Consider the following 23,574-nt stretch of genomic DNA (forward strand, 5'->3'; position numbering starts at 1 on the left):
AGGGTACAGGCATACAAAATTCAAGTGTAGCAGAGTGTACCCCTGTCATCCTACGCTTCCAACATCATTTCACGTGGTCCACAAGACGCTCCCTCGACCAACGGATCGAAGCTGCTCGACCAACCGTCTCCTGTCATTTCCAATTCGCGTAACCCTTGTGTCATGACGGCTGCGGACGTGGAGAAGAAGAGCAAGAAGAAGAAGCTTAAGGCTTCGGAGACCGAGGGCAAAGATCTCATCGCCCCGGAGAGCCACACGCCCGCTCTGGACACGAGCAAGTGGCCTCTTCTGCTTAAAAACTACCACCAACTCAATGTCCGCACGGGTCACTACACGCCCATCGCGTGCAGTTCGTCGCCACTCAAGCGTAACCTGCACGACTATGTGCGTTACGGTGTCATCAACCTCGACAAGCCAGCGAACCCTTCGTCACACGAAGTGGTGGCCTGGATCCGTCGCATCTTGCGCGTAGACAAGACTGGTCACTCCGGAACGCTCGACCCCAAGGTCACTGGCTGCCTTATCGTGTGTGTGGACCGTGCCACCCGTTTGGTTAAGGCTCAACAGGGCGCCGGTAAGGAGTACGTGGCTGTTGTGCGTCTACACAGCGCCATCGAGAGCCAAGTCAAGCTCGCTCGTGCCATTGAGACACTGACGGGTGCTCTCTTCCAGCGTCCTCCGCTTATTTCCGCTGTGAAGCGTCAACTGCGTATCCGTACGATCTACGAATCGAAACTCATTGAATACGATGAGGACCGTCACTTGGGTATCTTCCATGTGAGTTGCGAGGCCGGTACGTATATCCGTACGCTGTGTGTGCACTTGGGTCTTGTTCTTGGCGTCGGAGGCCACATGCAAGAGCTGCGTCGTGTGCGCTCCGGTGTTATGGGCGAGAATGACGCGATGGTCACTATGCACGACGTATTGGACGCCCAGTTCCAGTACGACACATACAAGGACGAGTCCTATCTGCGACGTATTGTACGCCCATTAGAGGTGCTGCTGACCACGTACAAGCGTATCGTGGTGAAGGACAGCTCGGTGAACGCCATCTGTTATGGTGCCAAGTTCATGATCCCGGGTCTGCTACGCTTTGCTGACGACATCGACGTGGGCGAGGAGGTCGTGCTTATGACCACTAAGGGCGAGGCTATTGCTGTTGCGATTGCTCAGATGACTACGGCGGTGATGGCTACATGCGACCACGGCGTCGTGGCGAAGATCAAGCGTGTTATTATGGAGAGAGACACGTACCCGCGTCGTTGGGGCTTGGGTCCCATGGCTCAGAAGGTCAAGGGGCTTGTGAAGGAGGGAAAGATCGGCAAGTACGGCAAGGTGAACGAGAACACGCCTGCGGACGTGTCGGAGCTGTACGGGAAGGACGAGAAGAAGGCTCTGGTGGAGGAAGTGACGGAGGAGACGAAGGACGAGGAGGAAGCTCCCAAGAAGAAGCACAAGAAGGAGAAGAAGGAGAAGAAGGAGAAGAAGAAGAAGCACAAGCGTGACGCTGACGAGGCGGACGTCGCTGAAGCTGGCGAGTCTCCGGAGAAGAAGAAATCCAAGAAGAAGAAGAAAAAATCCAAGGACACGAGCGACTTGGAATAGATGACCTCACACGTATGAATAGTGTGACTTTTTCCCATGACTACTCTTCCGGACAAAAAGGAGATAGCCTCTTTAAGTCAGCTATTACAGCTAATGAGGACCCGAGTGACGTGTTCGCTTGAAAGTAATATATATCCTGTATGTTTTTTTTTTCTGTTATCTACGTCGAAATTTCGCAAACAAACCCCCTCTTTTTGTCTTTCTGGGTTTAGCTTGTCGTCCAACTTGATCCACGAGACGTTCACGTTCTCGTTCTTTCGCTCGAAGCACGAAAATCTGCTGGAGATGTTCTCGTGCTCGTTTAGATCTCCAAGCACACTGAATTCTCACTGCACAAACGAGTTGCCTGGCTCTAAATTGACTTTGCTTCTCGTCCTCGTACTCTTTCTTACGAGAAGCAATCACACGTGTACGAGCTATCGGGTCTTCGTGAGTGTTATTAGGATGTCCACGACGCATGACGCGGCCTGTCGCCAAGTCTTCAAAGATATAATCCGGATCGTCATCAACGTTCTCGTTTCTTCTCCGTCTCCTTATACGTCGCCATTCTTTCTCCAAACTCTCCTCAACCTCCTCTTCGTCACTTTCAATGCGTTCATAAGTGGTGTCGGGGGTGCCCGGATCGACGATAGCCGAGTCGTTCTCGATATCATCCGTGAAAATTGTAGGCGTTCCTTTACCGAAAACTATAGCGCGAGTTTTCCTCCGTTCCTTCGACTTTGTACGTTTAACTCGAACGCGTTTCCAGCGGTCTGTGAGTTTCGCAACGGGAACTGATTCCGTGAGCGCAATACCGTCAAGAACGACGCGGACTAACCCGAAACGATCCTCAGGAACCTCCACGACTATCGCAGAGTTGATGACCTTCTCGTCTTTATTTGGGAACACCTTGACATAGAGACCGTCCTGGGCTGTAAGTGTGGCTTCATCTATGTTATCCTCATCATTTGCACTGGATGGAGAAGACATCATAGGCTTAAGTTGAGAGAGCATGCGCGGGAGGAAGCGTTTAAGCGCTCCATCTGTCGTGAAACCCGCGCACATTTCGTCCTGCCTCGCTATCTCCATGAGCTCGTAGATACTCGTTCCTTTCGGTTCTCGACGATAATTCCCAGCGGGGAAGTCTCTCTTGGGGTAGAATCGAAAGGAGATGGCGCATTTCTGTGCGATACTGGGTGCTACGATCACTTCTCGTCCAGGACGACACCAACGAGGCAAACTAGTGGCACGAGTGAAGAGATAACGGAAGTAGTTGCGTTGGATCAACGTAGCAGCTCGTCGTCGTCTTCTTAAGAGTTCTTGAAAGGCGTGAAAGGCTCGACGACCATGCCACACACTCTGAATTAATGTAGCTGAGTCGTACTCCAGTTGAGTTCGTAGTAAAAATTTCCAATAAAATTCGTCTCTTTCCATAAGAAAGCTTTCAGCTCGACGTAAGCCGAGTAACTCAGCGCCGGACAAAGCTTTCGGAGTTAACAGATACCCACGTGGAACCCAATGTTTCTGTGAGTTGAGAAACACAGAGGTGCCGTCCATGATGGCCTGTGTCCTCGTTGTCACGTGTAACTCGGACAGTTTAACGATGAATTTGTTGCGTACAGCTACCTCTTGCTGCAACTGTCCGAACGTTTGTTGCATTGTCAGAAATCGGGTGTGCATTGATTGTTGAGCTTGTTCAATCTCTTCCAGCTTCCGTGTCAACTCGAAATTTGTCTTAAAAAGTTGCGGAGATGCAGCACCCAATGTCACAGAAGATTTGCGTTCGGAAGAGGACAACCCTGGTGGAGTAGGGACGCTGTCATTAACGTGATGACGTAGATATATGACGAACCAGAGCGCTGGTCTCTCTGGAGCTGTTAGAAGCATATTAGTCAGCGCGCGAATTATCTCGTCGATTACTTTGTCGAAATATGAGTCCAAATCGCGCTGAGCTAGCAGATCAAGACGAAGCTGATGCGAGAGTCTCTCACGCTCATTATCTAGATCTTGAGAAGAATTTGTGGATAAAGGTACTTTGGTGGGGCCAATACTCCAGTTGGATTGCACGGACGGTTGCTCCCATTCGAGAAATTCATAATCGATTCTCTTGAGGCGACGTTCTCGACCTACAAGCTTTAAGTCTTGCTCTAACAGGACGATTTTTCGGATCAGCTGCTTGATTTCCGTTTCATTCTGCTTGGTATCGCGAAGAGCCCTTTGTATTACTCTTCGCTTCCTGTGCATCTCGAGGATCAAACTCTCAGATACGGTGCTCTGAACCTCGTATTCAAGCTTGCACTGCGAAAAAAAATAAAAGAATAAACGTCAGCGGTCATCTAAACATTCGACTAAAAAAAATAATATTATCGACGTACTGTTCGTCGTAAGTAGTCTGCGAGCCAAGGAAGAGGAGACAAAGGTCTCGCCATTAACAATTCATTGAGGCCGTCTGAAATATGTCGAAGCAGCTCCAGCACTTTAGGATTCTCCAAATACACAGCATTGGGACGCTTAGCTGCGTGAACTCGAGGCAGGTGCTTCTCCATCCATTGTTCTCGCCTCTGTCTGCACCGTTCTAACTCCCGCTTGTTCAGCCGCGGCATTTCCGAAAAAAAAACTTAAAACGCCGCGACGCTAAAAAGTAGCAAAGCAATTAAAAATAGCGTTATGCGTGCCTTACACATACTTTTTTAATTTGTATTTTTTACTTGGATGCAACTGTACCATGCTGAGTCGAGGCATGTGCTTTCGTTTTCGCCGCACAATTTCAAGGGCGAAGTAAGATAAAGAAAGCGATACTGAAATAATAGTCGTATCTGCTGTTGTCCAACATGAAAATCTCGAGTCTAAGAAAAGTCTTTGGATATTATATGTAGTAGCAATAAATGGCCAGAGCTTCTCCGTGCCTTAGCTCCTACCTGAGCCTGTCCCCTTCAGCTCCTCATGAGTGAAACCTCGCTTTGGCGCTCATTTTTCAATGTGCTACTCATTGAGCTTACCACTACCGGTAACAACCTCAAGAATTTGTCAACGACTGGCTCCGTTGACCTCCTTGCATCAGTTGGAAACACTCCGCTGCTGGAGCTCACCACACTCTCTCGTCTAACGGGATGCAAGTTGCTAGCCAAAGCTGAGTACGCCAATTCAAGCGGAAGCTTCAAGGATCGAGTGGCCAAGTCGCTTATCCTTGACGCCGAAGAACGTGGATTGATCAAACCTGGAGGCACGATTATTGAAGCTACTGGAGGTAGTACGGGTATCTCGCTCGCTCTGCTTGGAGCGTCTCGCGGCTACAAGACGCTGCTGACGATGCCGGACATTATCGCGAAAGAGAAGATCCAGATGATGAAGACTATGGGTGCTGAGGTCCGTGTGCTGCCTACGACCTCGATGGATGACAAGCAGAACAACTTCTTCCATGTCGCTCAACACCTTGCAAAGGAGATGCCGAACGCGTACTGTCCCAACCAGTTTGACAATCTCGCGAACATGCGAGCTCACTATGAGGGCACAGCCCCGGAAATCTGGGAACAGGTCGGAGGGGAGATCGACGGATTCGTCTCGTCGGCAGGGACGTCAGGGACCATCGCCGGAATGTCGACGTTCTTCAAGGAGAAGAACCCGGATGTGAAGGTGTGGGTCATCGATCCTGCCGAGATCGCGTGCACAGCTATGTTCATCAACAATGACCGAGCTTCGGGGATCACCAAGGATGGCTACGAGATGCTGCCTGTAGTAAAAGGATCATCCATCGCAGAAGGGGTGGCAGCACTAGCCCGTGTAACAAGCAACCTACGCGAAGCAATCATCGACAAAGGCGTCACCGGCACGAACCAAGAGATTGTCGACATGGCCTATCTCTTGTTGCGGCATGATGGTATCTTCGTTGGTCCAAGCAGTGCGTTGAATGTTTGGAGTGGTCAAGATGGCGAAGGAACTGGGTCCGGGTCATACCATTGTGACAATCCTGGCTGATGGTGGCGTTCGCTTAGGTAGCAAGCTGTATAACGACGAGTGGCTCAAGGAGCATAATATGCTGTCGCACGCGAACAACACCTTTGCGACACTGGAGTTTGTGGGAGATCTGGAGTTCCCCACTGCCATTTAAGACTTGTGCGTTGCCTAGCACAGACATGTGTGATCGGATCTCTGAATGCGATGTTTTGTGGTTTGCAATATTCCTTAAGTAGCATTTGGTCGAAGAGACAGTAGTTTGCTCAAGCGGCATCATACCTTCTGAGCCAGCTTGCTTAGGAGAGACACTGTGGAATTTGGAACAGCGTTTTTCTGGATAAAATCCGAATAAATGACGTATAGATTACCACTGGTCGGTAGGTCAGAAACTGAAGATAAAATTCAAATAAATGACAGATAGATTACCGATAGATGATGCTAAAATTGGATACCCGGCGGAATAATGAGAAATATACTTTTGAACTATTAGATTTGACCCTTTTTCTAACAATTGTTGTTCCAAAATGGAAAAACCTACTGCCCAGGTTTAAGGTGCATAACCGTGCGACTATTGACCAGGTTTAAAGCACATGTTTCACCAGGTTTCTGGCCAGGCTGTAATTAATAAAGAAAATACTATGATTTGAAAATATTCCCCTACACCTACTAATATTATGATACGGCACCTGATCGCACGTATCTCTGCAGCGCAGCTTCTCAAAATCCATTCATATTTAAAATTTGAGTCGTGCTGGAGTAATGAAGCGCAAAGCCCACTCTGAAGACGAAGCGTCCATCGACGAAGATCCCCCAGCCTCTTTGTCCAGCGTCTCAGAATCGGAAGGTGAGAGGGAGGTGGCCACGCAGGCTAGCGGCAGTGGTAGCGACGAGGAGTTTCCAGCAGACCAGGAGGGCTCTTTTGAGGGGAAGGAGCTGTGTCGCTACCACACAAACTGGGAAAGTTGGGAGAAATACCGCAAATCGTATTGAGAATCCGAAAGGGCGCATCTTGTGGTGCACGAATCGGAGAGTGTCGCCACACGAAACAAGATGCTACGTGCTTCTAAGCGCGCTAAGGACGGATGTTCGATGCGATACTTACCCGAGACCCTTCCCCGTTTTCGCCGGCGATACATTTGTACGCACGGGTCGCGGACCCGCCGCCGTGGATCTGGAAAGAGACAGCAGTTCAAGCTTCGAGGTACTGGATGTCCATTTCGTTTTACTGCGGATATTGTGTGTCCTACAAAGAAAAGTGGATCCTAGAGTTTAAAAATTCCATTTACACTTACAACCACAAACTTTCCCAGGACATTTACGAGCGTTATCCTCACAATCACCAAGTTCCGATGTATGAGCCTCTGGTTCAAGACCTACGGTTGATGGTACGCGCTGGAGGCAAGAGTCTCCGAATTTACGAGTACATCCGTGATAACTCCAGGTACAAAGTGACGAAGAGAGATGCGGAGAATCTTTTTCTCGAATTAGCAATGAGCTCCGTGGACAGGCCGATGATGATTTGGCTGTTGCCGAATTTTTTGTCGGCTTCGGCGAGGAGGACAATAATAACGTCGTAAGTGTCGACGACACGTGAACAGGGTAGACTGGATCGATCTCACTGAGTACCGGACACATACGAGCGACGTTTGCTAAGTATCCGGAGCTCCTGCTGGTGAACTGCACTCACAAAACCAATCGGTAAGTTCATAACAGGTTCTACACCACGTTTCCTTTCATTTGTTTAAACCAGGTTTCCAACCTGTTACGAATTAGGTTTCGTACCAGATTTTGTACCAGGGTTTAAGCTACGGCTCAAAACAGGATACACCTTATCATTCTTTTTTAACGTTTGTTTTATAAATACGACTACCAGCTTCGCAGCCTGATGGTGATGGATGCGTTCGGGTCTGGTCAGTTCGTACAGCACTCTGTCATCGAGACCAACTCGGATTGGCATATGCGGATCTCAGCCACTTCAAAACTGCTAAGAAAACGCTGTAGAATGGCTAACGTCGATTCGAAAGGACAAAACTGAAGCTGATCAAGCCACAAAGTATTTGCTAGAGTCCCATCCATATCAGATTGTGGATGAGAGTCTACACTGCGATCTAGAGTACTCGACGCTATATCGGCTACAGCCTGGAGACTGGATTAGCGGGCAGATTTTTGAAGCGATCGGAGCATTTTGGACCAAAGCCTACAGTGTTCGCGTTATGCTGACACATGAGCTAAAACTGAACAGGAAGGTGAGAATGGCGGAGTTGCCCGCAGAGGTTGTGCACGAGCTGAACACGTGTGATACGAAGCTCGTTTTCCTTCCACTCAATTTTGATCGCATTCACTGGACGTCAATTGTGATCAACACTGCGACCAAGAGCATTTTCATTTACGACCCTTTGAGAGATCCAGACTACATTGCGCACCTGAATAAAATCAAAGCACGCCCTTGCAAAGAGAGCAAGTTTGCCTCGTACAAATCCGTTGTTGTGGCATCTACTACCCAGAACGACGGGAATAGCTTTGATATTTACGCTCTCAGCTTTATGTGGAGGCTTCTTGACGACAGGATCAGCAATGTACTGAAGGACCCTCAGCTGAATAGCAGCTCGGATGTTGTCTACACTACTAAGTCAATAAATGCACTCATTTCATGTCAGGTATTGAAGTAGTATTTGAGTCCGAGCTGTTCCGTGTTGCCGTCGGTAAAACCTTAAGCACAAAAACCTGTTTTGTAACCTGCCGTCAAACCTGCTAGATATCCCCTCACATATTTAAGATATCGTACTGATATTGCTCTAAGTACAAAAACCTGGTGTAAAACCTGTTTGAAAACCTGAGATGATTTGGCCTGTTACGTTTACATGCATAAAACTGAAGGGTATCCGACGTGTCCCAGACACTGTATGCGCACCACACAAGAATTGCAGACCTGCCATCCAATCGTTATGATTACCACACTTCAACAAATTGGGTTGTGCAAATCCTTCTATTCCACCGTCTCGTGAGTATGCAGAGCTCTAAACAAAACAAAGAAAGGCCTATATGCGTAAATAACATTTTTATTCAATGCGAAATACATTACGACCTGGTTTCAATCCTGCTCCTGGTTGTGTACCAGGTTTAATGCGCACAACTATGCACCAAAAAGCTGGGCAGTAACATCGTGCTTCCAAAATCTTGATTTCGAAATGGCTTACCAGAGATGGTATTACCGCCTGTATACACTACCGGTAATTTACCGGTAGTGTTTGTTAAAAAAAAAGTACCTCAAATATTACAGGATTTTTTTTACAATAATCTTATTGTAGTACTATCTAGCTGATCGTCAGATTCTAATAGCAAAAAAGTTAATAATCATATTACGGGTCGATGGCCAGTTAAGCGCAAATTGACGATTAAATTGCAATATCTCAGCAAATATCTGATCGATTAAAAAACTGCGAGTACCTATCGATAGCTCGCGATGTCAGCTTTCCTGTCTTTTTTGTAGCTTTTCATTTTAATAATTGTATTTTTAGCGCCTCCATTAAATTGCGCTCGCAACCAGTCTACCGCAGCCAAACATTTAGGGAATTGTAGCGAGCGCAAGTCCCTGTTACTAATCTTGTCTTCTCGATCAGCTCGGCGTTTAAATAGCAAACATCTAAGGCTAATGCGATACATCCTTATCATATTGAACGGGATAAATTGTTTTTAGAAGTTTAGTAACGATGTTCGTAATGCAGATAAATAGAGCTTTGACCGGTGTAGTGGTGTAGATGTGGCTCAATTACGCTTTAAACTGGGAGTTCAAATCCCGTCACCACCGCAATGAGGGCAAAATGCCGATATTTTAAGATTTATGGCCACAGTTGGCACGCGAGGAGTGGTTTTGCAGGAGTTTATCACTCCAGACAAGTGCTTCTTCGATAGCAGCAATAGCAGGTGCGCTTACTAGCTCACTTCTACGCGCACTGGCCTACTCGCTGCTAATTGTCACCTACTTTCTATTGACGACTTCTTGCTGTTTGCCTCCGCCTTCTTCTTCGCGTTCAACCCCTCGTCAATCTGCTGTAGAAGCTCTCTAGCGAGCAACTTCCCTGTCACTGTAGCTGTAGTGCATTTTTTCTTCTTAGCTGGCGGACGAGGGAGCACCAATACATCTGCCTGAGCATGCGCCTTCATCTGAAGCCACGATGCAACCTGCAGCGATTCTGATGTACCGTTCCTCGGGAAGTTCTCGAGGGACGCCATCATTTTCATCAGTGACAATGGGTAAATCCCGCATCCTTTAAACCTACGTGGATGGTCACGCCAAAGCGACAATTCTGCCAGACAATGCAGCGGGGCTGCCGTAGCTTTAGCGTCAGAGGAAGACGTTCGACTCAAAGAGTCCCTAATACTAAGTTCCTTATCCAAAGAAACTTACAGCCCAAGACCAGGGCTCAAAGTTAATGCCTTAGCTGTTATGCTTCAAAGTCAGAAGTGTTTTATTTACTTTTATTGCGGCCAAACCGCCTAGGGGTAAATGTATCTGTTTAACTATCTAGCACAGTTAAACTTAATCAAATGCATAACGTGTGGCTTTCAGCCAACGTACTGAGAGACCTTGTTAACTCTCCAGCATATGTATTGAGAGTTTGCTAACTCTCCGGGTACTCCGTACCCCTGTGTATTCCACACCATGTAACCCCGTTACACTCTCCCTCACTAAGATGAGAACATTCCGTTCTCGAAACTTTCCTCAGCGAGGTCACGTCTTGTCAAGACGACGGAGGTCACTAGACCTCACCTCTGCGTTCTGCAGCTTCGCGAGCTCACAAACGCTTTTCGCATCCTTGATGCCTGGCACTTCGACTCCGGCCCACGGCCCAATGTCTCCAGTGCGTCGCGCCGCCCCTGCCCCGACGGTTCCAGCCTCACAACTGCGCTCTGCAACTGCTCCAAGAGCATCTTAGTCTCTTTCCGTGGTGGAGTACCACCAAGAGTATCGCCGACGACACGGTCAACGCTCCATGAACCGTCAACTTGAAGAGAGCAAAGCTCAAAGCTCGTCAGAGCCGCGGGCGCCGCCCAGAGGGAACAATGTTCTGCTCTTGGAACTTGAAGAGGGCCAAGTCGACTACGACGAGTCCATGGGTAGTGATGCCCAATCCAACCCAACCTCTCCGAGGTCGCACACTGGGGCCGCGTCTTCTCCAGCATCCTCTGTGAGGTCTAACCGATCGGCAGCGCGATCTGCAACAAGAAGCGACCCGCGGACACCGCATCCGTTCTCTGAACGTTCGAATCCGATTCGAGCGCTGCGCGATGCGCCACCACTATCGTCGCGGTATGAAGAGGAAGATCGATACGATCACAAACGTCATTACGAATGACCTGGACGAGGCCCAAGTTCGTCAGTTATCCAATAAGCAGCGCTTACAGTCGTTTCGACCTGTGGTCCGACCACTTGTTCTCATGTCACGCCGTGACTACGGCTTCCAGACGCGGAACCCTGCAGAAGCGGCCCGCCTCGCGGCGCAGCAGCCGCTGAACACGTACACGTGTGGGCCTGAGGCCTCGACTGCTGATGAACAAATGCAGCGGCACCGGCTCCGAGAGCGATGTCCGACTTCACAAGTCACACAACTCCTCGGGAGTATCAGCAAATGCAGCTCAACCGCCAACCAGTTCCCTTCATGCGAACCATTACGGTTGCTCTCAACCTGGGGAATCCCAGCGTGCTTATGAAGCACAGCTTCGAAGCTGGGTGGAGAGAGCTCGACGGCTCCCCTCCTACAATGCTCTTCGAGCAAGTTTATCTGAAACCGATATTCGTCTTGAGAGACGTTTGCGCTTAGACTTCGCAAAGTCGAAAGCACGCCGTTAAACCCTGGGACCCCGTCCCCATCACCACGAGGCGTCACCGCCTCCCGTTCATGCTGTGAGCGCCGCTCATTCCTACGAGCCGGCTGCTACAGCCACTGGCCGGAGCTTGAGCTCATCCACCGACCTGTCATCCCCGCGTTCTAGCGGCGGGAAGTGCTCGGCGCCTGACGGCGCGGTCGTACGCCGTAGCATCGGGGCAGTGGGTGTGCCCGATTAAAAGCGTCGACGACGTCAGGGCAGTCCTGCCGGAGAACAACCTCAAACTCCCAAGAGTTTTGTGAGTGAGGATAACCCCTCTATTTCACAAGGTAGTGCGTACGACCCTGCCACCAGGCGTTCCACATGGAAGTGGAGCTCGCCGTGCTCGTCGAGCAGAGCAGGAGGAGGCCGAGCATCAGCTGGGCTCTCGCGTCGCGAGTCGCAGCGTGTGGGCTCTCTGAACCAGTATCTTCATGATACGACTGACTCCCTGAGACGACTTGCAGATGGTCCCGAGGATACGAACCACCGTGTGGACTGGTTTGAACAACCACAGTCGGTTCAGAACCGAGGCGCGGACCTTGAGCATCAAGTCGCTCAGCTGCAAGGTCAGATCGACTTGCTGTTGCGCTTTGTGACCCCGCCATCTGCTGTCGTTCAGCCTGCCGTGGTTCGGCCTCCCGCTGTTGCGCAGCCTGTCGTGGCCCAGCCACCGTTGGCGCCAACACCTCCGCGCTCGCCTGAGCAGGGTCCTGGTACGGCTTGAGCAAGCCAGCGTAGAAGACTGGATGCGTGTGCATCTTCTTCGGAAGGCTAAGCGTATATGCTAGGCTCTTCGTGGCCACGACCTTGAACGGTCCTATGAACCCTGTTCTTATTTTTGGCTTGAAGACTGCAGCCACTGCATGGGTAGGTAGTTTTTTTTGCATTTAATAAAACTTGGTCTCCGACCTCAAACCTTTCTTCATTACGTCTGCCCTTGGCATCTGCATAATCTTCTTGTGTGTCTTGGCTTTCAGCCATAGCGTCGCGTACTTGACGCATTACGCTCAGTCTCAAAGAGACAAAGTCATCGACTTGCTTGCGAGCCGCAACAGGGCTGGCATCAGCTAGCCGCTCGGCTATCCCTCCCCCATCAAGCCCTGGGCCACTGCGTGGCGGCGTCAGTGGGACGCGAGGGTTCACCAAGCCGTTCACATAGAACGGAGAGGAGCCTGCCAAGGCGTGCATATCATTATTTAATGCGAACTTAACGCGTGGGAGAATCTGGCTCCAGCGTTTTGGCGCCTCAGCGTATACGCTTCGGAGGATATCCTCCACAACGCGATTCACGCGCTCGGTTTGACCGTCGGTCTGCGGATGGTCCGCTGTGGACATGTCCAAACGAGTACCAAGCACCCTGAAGAGGGACGTCCAGAACTTCGCGGTGAAGCGCGGGTCTCGATCCGAGAAAATTGCCTCAGACAAGCCATGTTAGCGAAATACTCGGTCTAAAAACAGCAAAGCTGTGCCCTCACCATCAATGGTGTCCGGCACCGCAGCTTAATGAGCTATCCTGCTCAATTGGTCTACAAAGACCACAATACCCGTGTTTCCCGCCTTATCCTTGGGAAGGCAAAACACAAAGTCCATACTCATGGACTGCCAACATCCCTTGGGGACAGGCAAACTCGCCGATGGCGCTGCCGTGCTCGGCGCGAACTTTGTCCGTTGACACGTCTCACACGTGCGCACATAGGTGCCGACCCACTTATACATCTTGGGCCACCAGTACAGCGAGCTCACCGATCCATAGGTCTTCTCCCGACCTAAGTGCCCGCCCACGGGCGTATCATGAACCTCATAGAGGATTCGATACTTTAGATCCTCATCATGAGGGACGATTACACGAGGGTTATCCTCAGCGTCGGTGCTGTAGTACAGCAGACTTCCATCGAGCGAGTATCGATGCAGCCTCGCGCGTAAGCGCCCTTTTCAGAGTCTTTAAACTCTTCGCCCCCAAGAGCCCGTAGCAGCACAACGCACATGTCGTCTTGTGCATACACTCCGCGTATCAAGTCAGGCACTGACGACGTCACTGTCGTGACATGAGCTAACTCGTAGTCCGACCTGCGCGAGAGTGCATCGGCCACTGCATTAAGCCGCTCTGGCTTGTACTTCACCTCGAAGTTATACTCGGCAAAGAAGGAAAGCCATCTTGCCTATCTCTGAGATAGATGAGGCGACTGTGTCGTAGTGCGTAACGACGCATGCTCAGTTAAGATCACCAAAGGCTTAGAGCCTAGCAGGTATACTTTGAATTTGACTAGAGCATACTTCATTGCAAGTAGCTCTTTGTCATGAACTGGATAATTCTTCTCTGCAGCTTTGAGCTGACGAAACTCAAACGAAATCGCGGGCTCACGCCCTTCGGCGTCGGCTTGTAGTAAAGCACAACCGATTGCAAAATCGGACGCGTCACAGGCGACGCTAAACGGACGATCCGGGTCCGGTAGCGCAAGGATCGGAGCCTAGAGGAGGCTCTCCTTCACAGTCTCAAAAGCTCCGTCGTGCTCGACGTTCCAGCACCATGGCGCGTCCTTCTTAAGGAGATCTGATAATGGCCGAGCCATCTCCGCGTAGTTCGCGCTATACTTGTGCAAGTAATTGGCTAAGCCTAGCCACTTGCGTAAGTCCTTATGGTTCTTGGGAGCCGGCCAGTCCACGATGGCCTTGACTTTGGCAGGATCGGCCCGTAAGCCACGCTTCCCAATGAAGCACCCGAGGAAAGATATCTCCTCCGCGCCAAAGATGCACTTGTCCAAGTTGGCATACATCTTATTAGTGCGCATGCACTCGAGCACCGCTCGCAAGTGGTCAATGTGGTTATCCACATCTGACTTTCCGTGCTCAGCACGACTATGGACGAATATATCGTCAAAGTACGTCTGAGCGTACGCCCGATGGGCCCTAAATAACTGCGTCACAAGACGATTGAAAGTTGCTGGTGCGTTCGACAGCCTCTGGAGCATGACCAGCCACTTCCAGAGCATACCGCTCGGAGTACTCACCGCTGTCAGCGGAATGTCGCTCGTTCTCATGAGCAATTGGTAGTAACCATCGACCAAGTCGAGTGCGCTGTACAACGTACAGCCTACCATGTTGTTCTGAACATCCTTGCGTTGAATCGGCGTCTGCGCCGGGATAATGGCCGCATTTAGCTTGTTAAAAGCATGAACAATGCGCCACTTACCGTTCTGCTTTCTGACACAGAACGTGGGTGTCGAGTGCGATGACTTACTCTCACGCACCATCCCTGCCTCGTGCTTCGCACGGAAGAATGCGTCAATGACGTCACACTGCTCTCTCGGCAAATACCATTGCCTTGTTGCGCAGTATTGGCTTCAGGAACCATGTCAATCTCAAGACACACGCCTCGATCCGGAGGCAGGCCCGTCTGTACGTCTTTCGAGACAGCGTCTCCATACTCCTTCATCACAGGGTAGAAGAGATTCGAATGATCTTTTAGGATCGCCGATCCACTTCTTGCGCTCAGCGCCTTCTTGGTGTCCTCTAGGACCGCGTCGTCCACGACGGCTGAGGGGTTCAACTCCTCCTCAGGTCCCAGCAGGACCACCTCGGCTAGCTCGCCTGCCTTGAAGGATTCGCCAAACTCGGCGATGGACATCCCGTCCAGCTCTAGTGGAGCATCTGTGAAGTGACACCTAGTTCACTGTGTGAAGGTCAAGGACCTCTTGGCTCTCAGCCGAGTGTCTTGCGAGACACTGTATCCTCTCCGAGGAGTGGTGGTGGTGCTGCACCCGGTGGTGGTGATGGAGATGTCGCCACACCGCCCTCATCCGGCCGGGCTCGGTCGCGGAGGGAGAGGAAAAGAAAACGCAGGGCGTCTGTGACGTCTTTGACGTCGGACGAGGTGTCCAGCGTGATGAGCGGTAAGACCCCACGTGATTGCTGTGAACAGCTGTACACACTTGTCAATGGAGTGTCCGGGGAGGTCGAAGGCGACATCAGCCTTGACACTCTGCCCGCTGAAGACCTGCATCTCCTGGGCCACGCCCATGATGCCTCGACTCGCAGTCGACCGTGCCCTCGGGCCACGCAGCGGCAGGTCATCGATCAGATTCGTACCACTCAGTGGATTACTCGCCACTCCGCGTTCGTCCTCAGCAGGACCCAGCAGCTGGTCATTGACCTGACCTGCACCGCTCAGCGGATAACGTGCCGCACCACGTACGCCCTCAGGGCAAACAGCAACATCATTGCTAACAATTTCAGACATACCAATGTCCAGCACTACGGCCGCCTCGACCTAGTGCTCGCGCCACAAGCGGTTCTGCTTCCTAGCAGAGGTGGGCGCATGACTCACCAAAGCTCCACTAGGAGCAGGGTGCGACACACCCAGCGTTTTCGACTTCCAGTCGATCCATGGATCATGGCGTTCCAGCCATGTCATGCCAAGGATGAGGTCATACCTCGCATCCAGGTCTAAGTCCAAACAGCGTTCCACGCTATTGAAGTTCTCGAGCTTCACTCCAAGGTCGACAGAGACCTGCGACACAGTTACCAGTGTCCCCGTCGTGAGACGGACAGAAATCGTAGCTCTCGTTGTCACTTTCAGTGCCTCAGCATACAGCTGACTTCCTTCCAGGTGAAGCGACGGGCGTAGTTTCCCGAGGTTCCCGAGTCAATCAAGACTCTCCACGGCTTTGCAAAGCTCTTCACGTTCCCTTGAGCGACCAGCAAGCCCGGCTTGCACACACTATTCTCATAAGAGAGCTCAGCTCTCTTCGCGGCTGAGCCCCGTTGCCCGCTACCTCCTCGAGACACAACAAAACTCAGTTCTTCCCCAGTACGTCGCCCCGCGCCTACTGGGAGTTGCCGTTTCCCGGCGATGACCCGGAGGGTTGGCTCGCCGGAGCCTCGCGCTTCTTGCGCAGAGGGCAATATGCCCTCCAGTGCTTAGTGCTATTGCACACAAAGCATCGGCGGATGCCGGCGCGCTGCTCCACAGCAAGAAGCTCCGCTTCCTCGTCTTCAGCATAGCTGAGGTCCATCGGCTCTGGACCGCTCGAATAGCTTGCGCTACAAGCGCTTAAACCAGGTCGAGCCGACCTGAAGCGGCATTCAATGCCACATCCACCGCCTCTTCGAAAGCGTTAGGGTGTACACGGAACACTTCCGTTCGAGCTGCGCTCACAGGAAGTCCCTCCATGAACACGGCCACGCTGACCAGTTCCGGAAGAGGGTCCACCGGCATTCCGGCGAAAAGAGCTCTCAACTCTTGGACATAGTCCAATAACTCCTTCGTACCCTGGCGGGTAGCAAGGAGCTTCGACCGGATACGGTACGCCTAATTAGGCGGCGCGAACACGCGCGAGAGCAGTTGCTTCAGCTGATCCCAAGCGGGAAAAGCAGCGTCAACAGACGTGCCGCACGTAAGTGTCCATTCGCGAGCGCGATCTCCAAGCCTGGAGATAGCCAGCGCCACGCGCTGGTGCTCAGAATATAGCAGGGCCGATCCCATGGCTATCTCGACCTCACGGGTCCAGAGAAGGAGATTCTCTCCATCCTATCCCTCGAAGGTTTTACGCTCACCATGAGTCTCATAGACTCTTCACGCGTCATCGACGCCGCCGCCGTTGCGGCGCTCATCTTCTCTTGGACGTGCTATAAGAGCGCGTTCTCGTAGCGGGAGAACGATTCCAGCCTGGCGGTGACCGCCTCTGGACCTTGTGATGCAAGATGAGCCACGCCCTCCGGGCCAAGCAAGGACATAAGCTTAGTAAGCGCGTCCTGCTGCGCCGGGGGCAAATTCGCGAACACGGGGTGTTCCATCCTCGCAGAGGATATAGTCAACCGACTCAGGAGCGGGATTGACTACAAGTGCTACCAAGTGCAGCGGGGCTGCCGTAGCTTTAGCTTTAGCGTCAGAGGAAGACGCTCGACTCAAAGAGTCCCTAATACTAAGTTCCTTATCCAAAGGACACTTACAGCCCAAGATCAGGGCTCAAAGTTAATACCTTAACTTTTATGCTTCAAAGCCAGAAGTGTTTTATTTACTATTATTGCGGCCAAGCCGCCTAGGGGTAAATGTATCTGTTTAACTATCTAGCATAGTTAAACCTAACCAAATGCATAACGTGTGGCTTTCAGCCAACGTACGGAGAGACCTTGTTAACTGTCCAACTTATGTACGGAGAGTTTGTTAACTCTCCGGGTACTCCGTATCCCTGTGTGTTCCACACCAGGTAACCCCGTTACAGACAAGCCCGCCAGTTTGAGTTCACTTTCATTTGGTATGGTATCGTTTCCATCCGCCCCAACGAATGTAGCAACTAGCGTTTTCAGCTCACGCTTGAAAGATCCAGAAACCGCTACGTCAAGTGGCTGAAAAAGGTGTGCTGCATTGGATGGCAATGATACAAGGAGTACTTGCAGCTCCAGGGCCGTATCACAGACCTTCACCGAATAATGCGCAGAGCACCCGTCCATGATAAGCAGCAAGGGTCTTGACGTATCAGAAGAGACGTTAGCTTCAAAGGAGCGAGTCCATGTAAGAAAAGCTTGGCGTTCATGAAGCCCGATTCCGGCACTGTAACAGCCCCATCAGGTACCGTACAGGAGTCTGAGACGCTCAAATTAATTAGCACCACCGCAAGCCACATACTGATGTGAAAATTAACAGTGATCTCCGATGCCCAACCATTTCGTGATCGTTTAGCTGCCACCATTGTATTTGAGTTCTTCCTCGAGACGAAACTTGTTTCGTCCATGTTAAGCACCTGGCAAGCGTCAAACACATGCTCGCCGTACTGATCAGCTAGCGTAGTGTAAAACAGTGCTACATCATCAGATGTGACGCTGTTCCTCGTCTTCGCAATTGACTGAGCTGGTCGGACCGACAGCTCGGAAAATCGCTGCATAAGCGCTTGTACCAGCCGTCACTAAGACTTCTTTCGAAAAGGAGATCGGATATTTCACTAGCCTTGCTAATGATCTCTTGCCGATTCACAGGCCATAGCACCTGCTGTCGCACTAACACCCACTCATAGATGTTATTCTCGGCTTCAGCTGGTAGCAATGGTGCCGGACCTCGTTGCTTTACTTTCCGCAGTGTCCCTTTCTTCTCTGCAGCCACCCACGAAGCAAGAGTATGATACTGTACCCCTCCCTACTTGTTTCTTGTTTTGAAGCCCCCAAGAACCTGAGCAACTGCTGCATTTACTTAAGACTCTGTATCGCTTGATCATTTTGACACCATTGCAGGATTGAGCTCAATCCAGTCTTAAGGCTGAATCTAATGGCAGCCACCAGCCCGAGACGAGTGGGTTGTTACGCGTTCTTGTAGGTAATTTTTCTTTTAGCCAATCGGTTTCAGGTAGTCATCGTACATTACGATAATTGGTAGAGATTAAGTGCAATGACCAGCAACCTGGCTTCTAGAAGTGACATTAGAAATGACGACTTGCGCTCGCTCCAATTCCTGTATGTTTGGCTACCGTAAACCGATCTGACGCGAGATTTGGCGGTCTCCATTCGTGGCGCTAAAATACTATTATTTAAATGACTCTGAGGAGCTTTAAAAATTGACAGGATGGCTGACATCGCGAGCTATTGATAGATACATGTACTTGCAGGTTTTCAATCGATTAGATATTTGCTGTATTGTTGCCGTTTATCGAAGGGGCATCGTTTATTTGCAATAAACTGGCCGAGACGCTCAACTACTAGTAGTAGAATATTGGCAGAGGAAAGCGGTGAAGGAATCTTGCCACCGAGAAGGCAGCGGCGTGAAGAGAGGACTGAAAGTGAAGTATAGAGTGGAGATGCCTATACCTCGAATGAATAAACGCTGCAAGCTGAACCAGGAAGTTTAATTATAGCCACCCCATAAGGATACCCAAGTTATCTGGTGTTTATTACTGACTACAGCGTCAATAGAGTGATGCTTGCTGATGCGCTGGACACTGCGCGAGTTTGGTTACGTGAAGCTTCTGGTCGACCGAGAGGCTTATTGAGTGGGTTGCGACGTGTGTTCTAGATCGAAATGAGCGATTATTCGGTATTGATTGTGGTGGCATCTTAAACAAGAGCACTGCGTGTCAAGAAACAAGTAGGCATTCAAGAAAAATGTGTTCTTCTGGTGACAGCCCAATTCTCGGAGAACGGATTGCTGCTGAAGGACCTGTTGGCCTACAGAGAATAACGTTCTGTATTGAAGACACATCCCTTTTATCACGAAAGCACAAGGATCTCAGCAGGCGCTTCGTCACAATTGCCTATCCGCTTACGCTCGGCCGTGACTACGATGCGCATCAGCTCTCCGCACTTCTTTGTTGCGATATCAGCTTAACGTAGAAGCCGAGTTGCTTAACCAATTAGCCAGAACTTGCGTGCTTTTTCTGCAGACCTTCTTTTTAGCCTGTGTAACTCGCTGGAATCTCACTAAAATACCTTGTACATGTGAACGTTTTTACTGCAATGGATAGAATGACTAAGTAGTTCATATCGTGAGCGAAACAATGAACAAACGAAATACGGGGATGAAGGCGGCCAAGAATTCGCCGCGCTCGACCACAACGACCTGTGGTGACGGTTACAACAGCACCAATTTCCCATCTTTTTGACTTCATCTCAACCAACCCTTACTCTATCGGTTCGGCTATTGCAAGACTGTCATGTCTCGAGCTAGTCGAAAATAGTCCATATGTCAGAATTGTGAACAAAGAGCTAACATGCACCCCAGCAAGTGCAATTTTGTAATATTCTGTCTCTCTTAGACGAAGCGTTCAGGTGTCCGCCACTGGATTTGAGTATGTTACTTAGTGCAACAAGCTGACTCGCATCTTCCACGCTACTGTACTCGTCCAAAATACGTGTTATATCTTCCGTTTTGGAAGTGCGCGTGTACAGGCTTTGTCAAAAAAAACGAAGAGACGCAATATTGATAGTTTTTAATAACGCGATCTGGTAAGCAATTGTCCAAATTCGATGAGGAGACATTAGAAATCTTCGAGCTCTTCCTCACTAAATACAATGTCAAAGTATTGACGGATAAGCCGCTAGAGCTTGTCAGAGTTTTTAGATGGAATTTCCTTGACAGCTGTACCCGATGTTGCTGTGGTTTGCTGTAAGAAGACACGCAGAAGTATCTCCGGTACCAGCGGCGGCGTCACCACACCGCGTGTAATCGCATCTTGGTAGTACCCGCAGCGGTTGAGATCGTCGGTGTTTGTAGTTTGCCTTCCATTGATGATCTTGTGCGTGGACGGTTCGTCGTTTTTCGCTTTGTCTCCGTCAGCTACCAGAAAGGTTTTACACACACATCGCGGTCTTTTTGCTATATTCGGCAAGTCTGGTATAGCGACTTCTGCCTCTGGACGAGTGGGTTACTTTCCGTTCCATCCTCTGTATGGGAGGTATAGGTTTTAAGAAGTGTAGGGGGCCTTCCCCGGGAAGGTCCCCGCGTGATCAACGGCAACTAAGCGTATAATGGCGCAAAATAAGTATACGTTCTGAAGTATAAAGTTTACAGATCGCCGATCGGCTTTGTTGTGCAGCTAAATTCGGCTTTTGAGGGCAGGTTTTGCGGTTTATTCTACAAATCGACCACAAGGCAGAAACGCGATATAGCCGATTTCGTTCCACTTTATCAGCACTGTCTCAGCCTCTAAAACCTGTTTCAACGTAATAGTTTGGTGTGCACTACAGCACTTATGCTTCGGGTTTTCGTGCTCGGAACGACAGTGTGCTGCCATATGATATTTCCCGACAAAGTACGCTTGTATGGCTTTTTGCTTCGCACTTGAGCTAATCTTTTCGGTCCTAAATGAACAGTGTTCTCCATCTACAAAAACAATCTCTATTATTAGGGTTGATTCCTCCAGCATTCCAAACGATCAAGCCAGAACACGAAAATGGAGACGGAGTGCTGCCTTCTCGGTAGCGCTGCATTTGTGTAAGCTGTTGAGTAAATTCGTAAATACAGATTTACCTCGAGGTATTATGTGCCGTCAGTTTCAAAATTATTAAGCCGTTTGATTGGCTTATCCTCTCGAAAAGCGCGACTTAGAAAATCTACTACGTGCTACGTAGTGGGCTCTTGCGTATTAGTAATAAGTAGCATTTTGGCAGAACTAAATGAATGTCTTCCCAAAGATTAGGAATACAATTCTACAGTAGTGCAATGCGGGTGTGCAGCAGTCGAAGTCAATATACCCCCCCCCCTCCAAGCCCGAGGCCGTTCTTGCTCCCCATCTCACACATACCTACACACGTCAAGTTTTATCTGAAAGATGGGCACCCATATTGTACTCAATATATCCGTTAATGTGTCTATACTAGAGCCGGTCCGTACTTCCAATCCCTAGCTTTGAAATCGTGGCTACCTAGCGAATCGTGTCCACCAGATACACGATATACTTGCTATTGTGTCTCTTGTATACAAAGACGATACAGCTCGAAGTGAAGACATTCGAGCTGCTGATCGATATTTCAAAATACGAACCTGCTTGAGCTACGCGAGGACAACAATTTTTTTAATGCACGTCAAAATCAAAGCCAGAGCCTGCCTAAACCACGACTTCTTTTTTGCGTGACCATTTTTGAGGCCGGGATCTCTCACATCTAGAATTACCGCTCGACTTCCCGGAGCTGTCGGCGCTACCAATATTCTCGCTGGTGTGTCTCTTCAGCTTACGGGTACGAATCCGGCGTTTGTTGCGTGTATGATGAAATTAAGGTGTAATTCGTCCAATGCGAATGCCAGAAGTCGAAGCAAGACGCTAGCACATCGTTCACCGAAGACTTCGCTGTGTTGCAAAGTAAGCCCGAGCTGCTAGAGCGTTTCTAGAAGCCGTTTCAGCTTACACCCGCCGCATAAAAGCGGAGTCTCGCCTCCGAGCATATCTCCATTCGCTTTGAGCACGGAGCCGATCTTATAGGCGCGCTGACGGCGTTTTCGAGCTTGTGTGGCACTGCATTAACGCCACTCGCCAGTCTGCACAGGGATGTGTAGGGCGGCTTCTCGATATCTGCTCAATTTACCTGGAGCCCTCGGTGGCGCAGTACCTGCTGCCAGACTTCCAGGTGAAGCTGACATAACTCGAGATGAAGCCGCTTCAAATATTGCACGTGTGATAGCTTGCGCTCACCATCCCGCACCAGCCGGCGGTTAAAGACAACAAATAAATGGATAATTTCTTGATCAATAAGACTCAGAAATACGACATGTAATTTTTCCTGTATTGTCTGGCTAACTGCAACGAGTATCTACGTAGAGAATGTAGTAGACACGAGTAGTCTGAATGGTAAAGTTGCGTTTTAAAATCGATCTGTTACGACCTGTCGGAAGTCGAGGGGGGGGGTCCAGAGGAGCTAAATACATGTTGAAGATTCCGCACCACTACGGCAGGGCTGGAGAACTTCCATCCTGCATGTGTCGCTTACCGCAGTAAACCTCGGAACTGTATCGAGCACGATAAAGAATGTGTAAGCGTGCAGCAGACTAAGACAGCTTTAGAGCCAAAACACATTACGCACCCAAAGGGGCGATATTCACGTACCGAATGCAGAAATACGTCTGAGAGCAGCACAACATGGAAAGCTAAGCCCCTATTTGTGAGGATTGGCTTGCATATACATGCAATTAAAGACCAATCTAGACAGAAGCATCGCTTCATCAAACGCCATGATCGAAGAAAGCGTAAGTTTTCGCTAGAAAGTGGATTACCAATAAGAAATAATAGACCGCTTCTTCCACGCGCGGTCAGTAGCGGCATAAGGGGCATCATTGCGTCTGAAATGCATGTTGCGAGAGAGGTGAGCAAGCCGATATCGATTCATATAGTGACCGAAGAAGCCACGCAAAATGGCCCCATCGTCGGTAGTCCTCCAGTGACTGTCAACTTTCTCCGAGTTCGGCGCAATTGTTCTGCCAATGAGTAGTCCAATAAATATACAATTCTAAGAGAATTGTGGTCTGGACACACTTAAAGTATTAATAGATGTCAGTATAAAACTTACAAGGGTATTAATTTCATTCATTCCTTACTGACGCACATTACTGAATACAGATAATGACGGTGAAATCCGCCATACCTTTGAAGAACGCTCGAGTCCAAACATGGGCTCCCACCAATGCAGCCAATCCGTTTGTCGAATTTGGGCGTTTCTGTACAATCAACCCAAGATGTATCGATTCCTGCA

General features: G+C 49.9%; 3 protein-coding genes across 3 annotated transcripts; 2 read left to right on the forward strand and 1 right to left on the reverse strand.

Moving 5' to 3' along the window:
• Positions 1-61: 61 nt before the first annotated feature.
• Positions 62-2,164, forward strand: PITG_06263 (H/ACA ribonucleoprotein complex subunit 4; the record flags this gene model as incomplete). The annotated part of the gene is made up of 1 exon (XM_002998374.1): positions 62-2,164. One exon carries the CDS (start codon positions 163-165, stop codon positions 1,603-1,605), a length of 1,443 nt encoding a protein of 480 aa, XP_002998420.1.
• Positions 1,762-4,187, reverse strand: PITG_06264 (uncharacterized protein; the record flags this gene model as incomplete). Its single annotated transcript, XM_002998375.1, has 4 exons — positions 1,762-2,516; positions 2,559-3,383; positions 3,636-3,882; positions 3,960-4,187. 4 exons carry the CDS (start codon positions 4,185-4,187, stop codon positions 1,762-1,764), a joined length of 2,055 nt encoding a protein of 684 aa, XP_002998421.1.
• Positions 4,188-4,527: 340 nt separating this feature from the next.
• PITG_06265 (cysteine synthase, putative) lies at positions 4,528-5,692 on the forward strand (the record flags this gene model as incomplete). The annotated part of the gene is made up of 2 exons (XM_002998376.1): positions 4,528-5,482; positions 5,577-5,692. The coding sequence occupies 2 exons, from the start codon at positions 4,528-4,530 to the stop codon at positions 5,690-5,692; spliced, it is 1,071 nt and encodes a 356-aa protein (XP_002998422.1).
• Positions 5,693-23,574: the final 17,882 nt, after the last annotated feature.

The sequence above is a fragment of the Phytophthora infestans genome, genomic scaffold (genome assembly GCF_000142945.1).
Source record: "Phytophthora infestans T30-4 supercont1.8 genomic scaffold, whole genome shotgun sequence".
Lineage (NCBI taxonomy): Eukaryota > Oomycota > Peronosporomycetes > Peronosporales > Peronosporaceae > Phytophthora > Phytophthora infestans.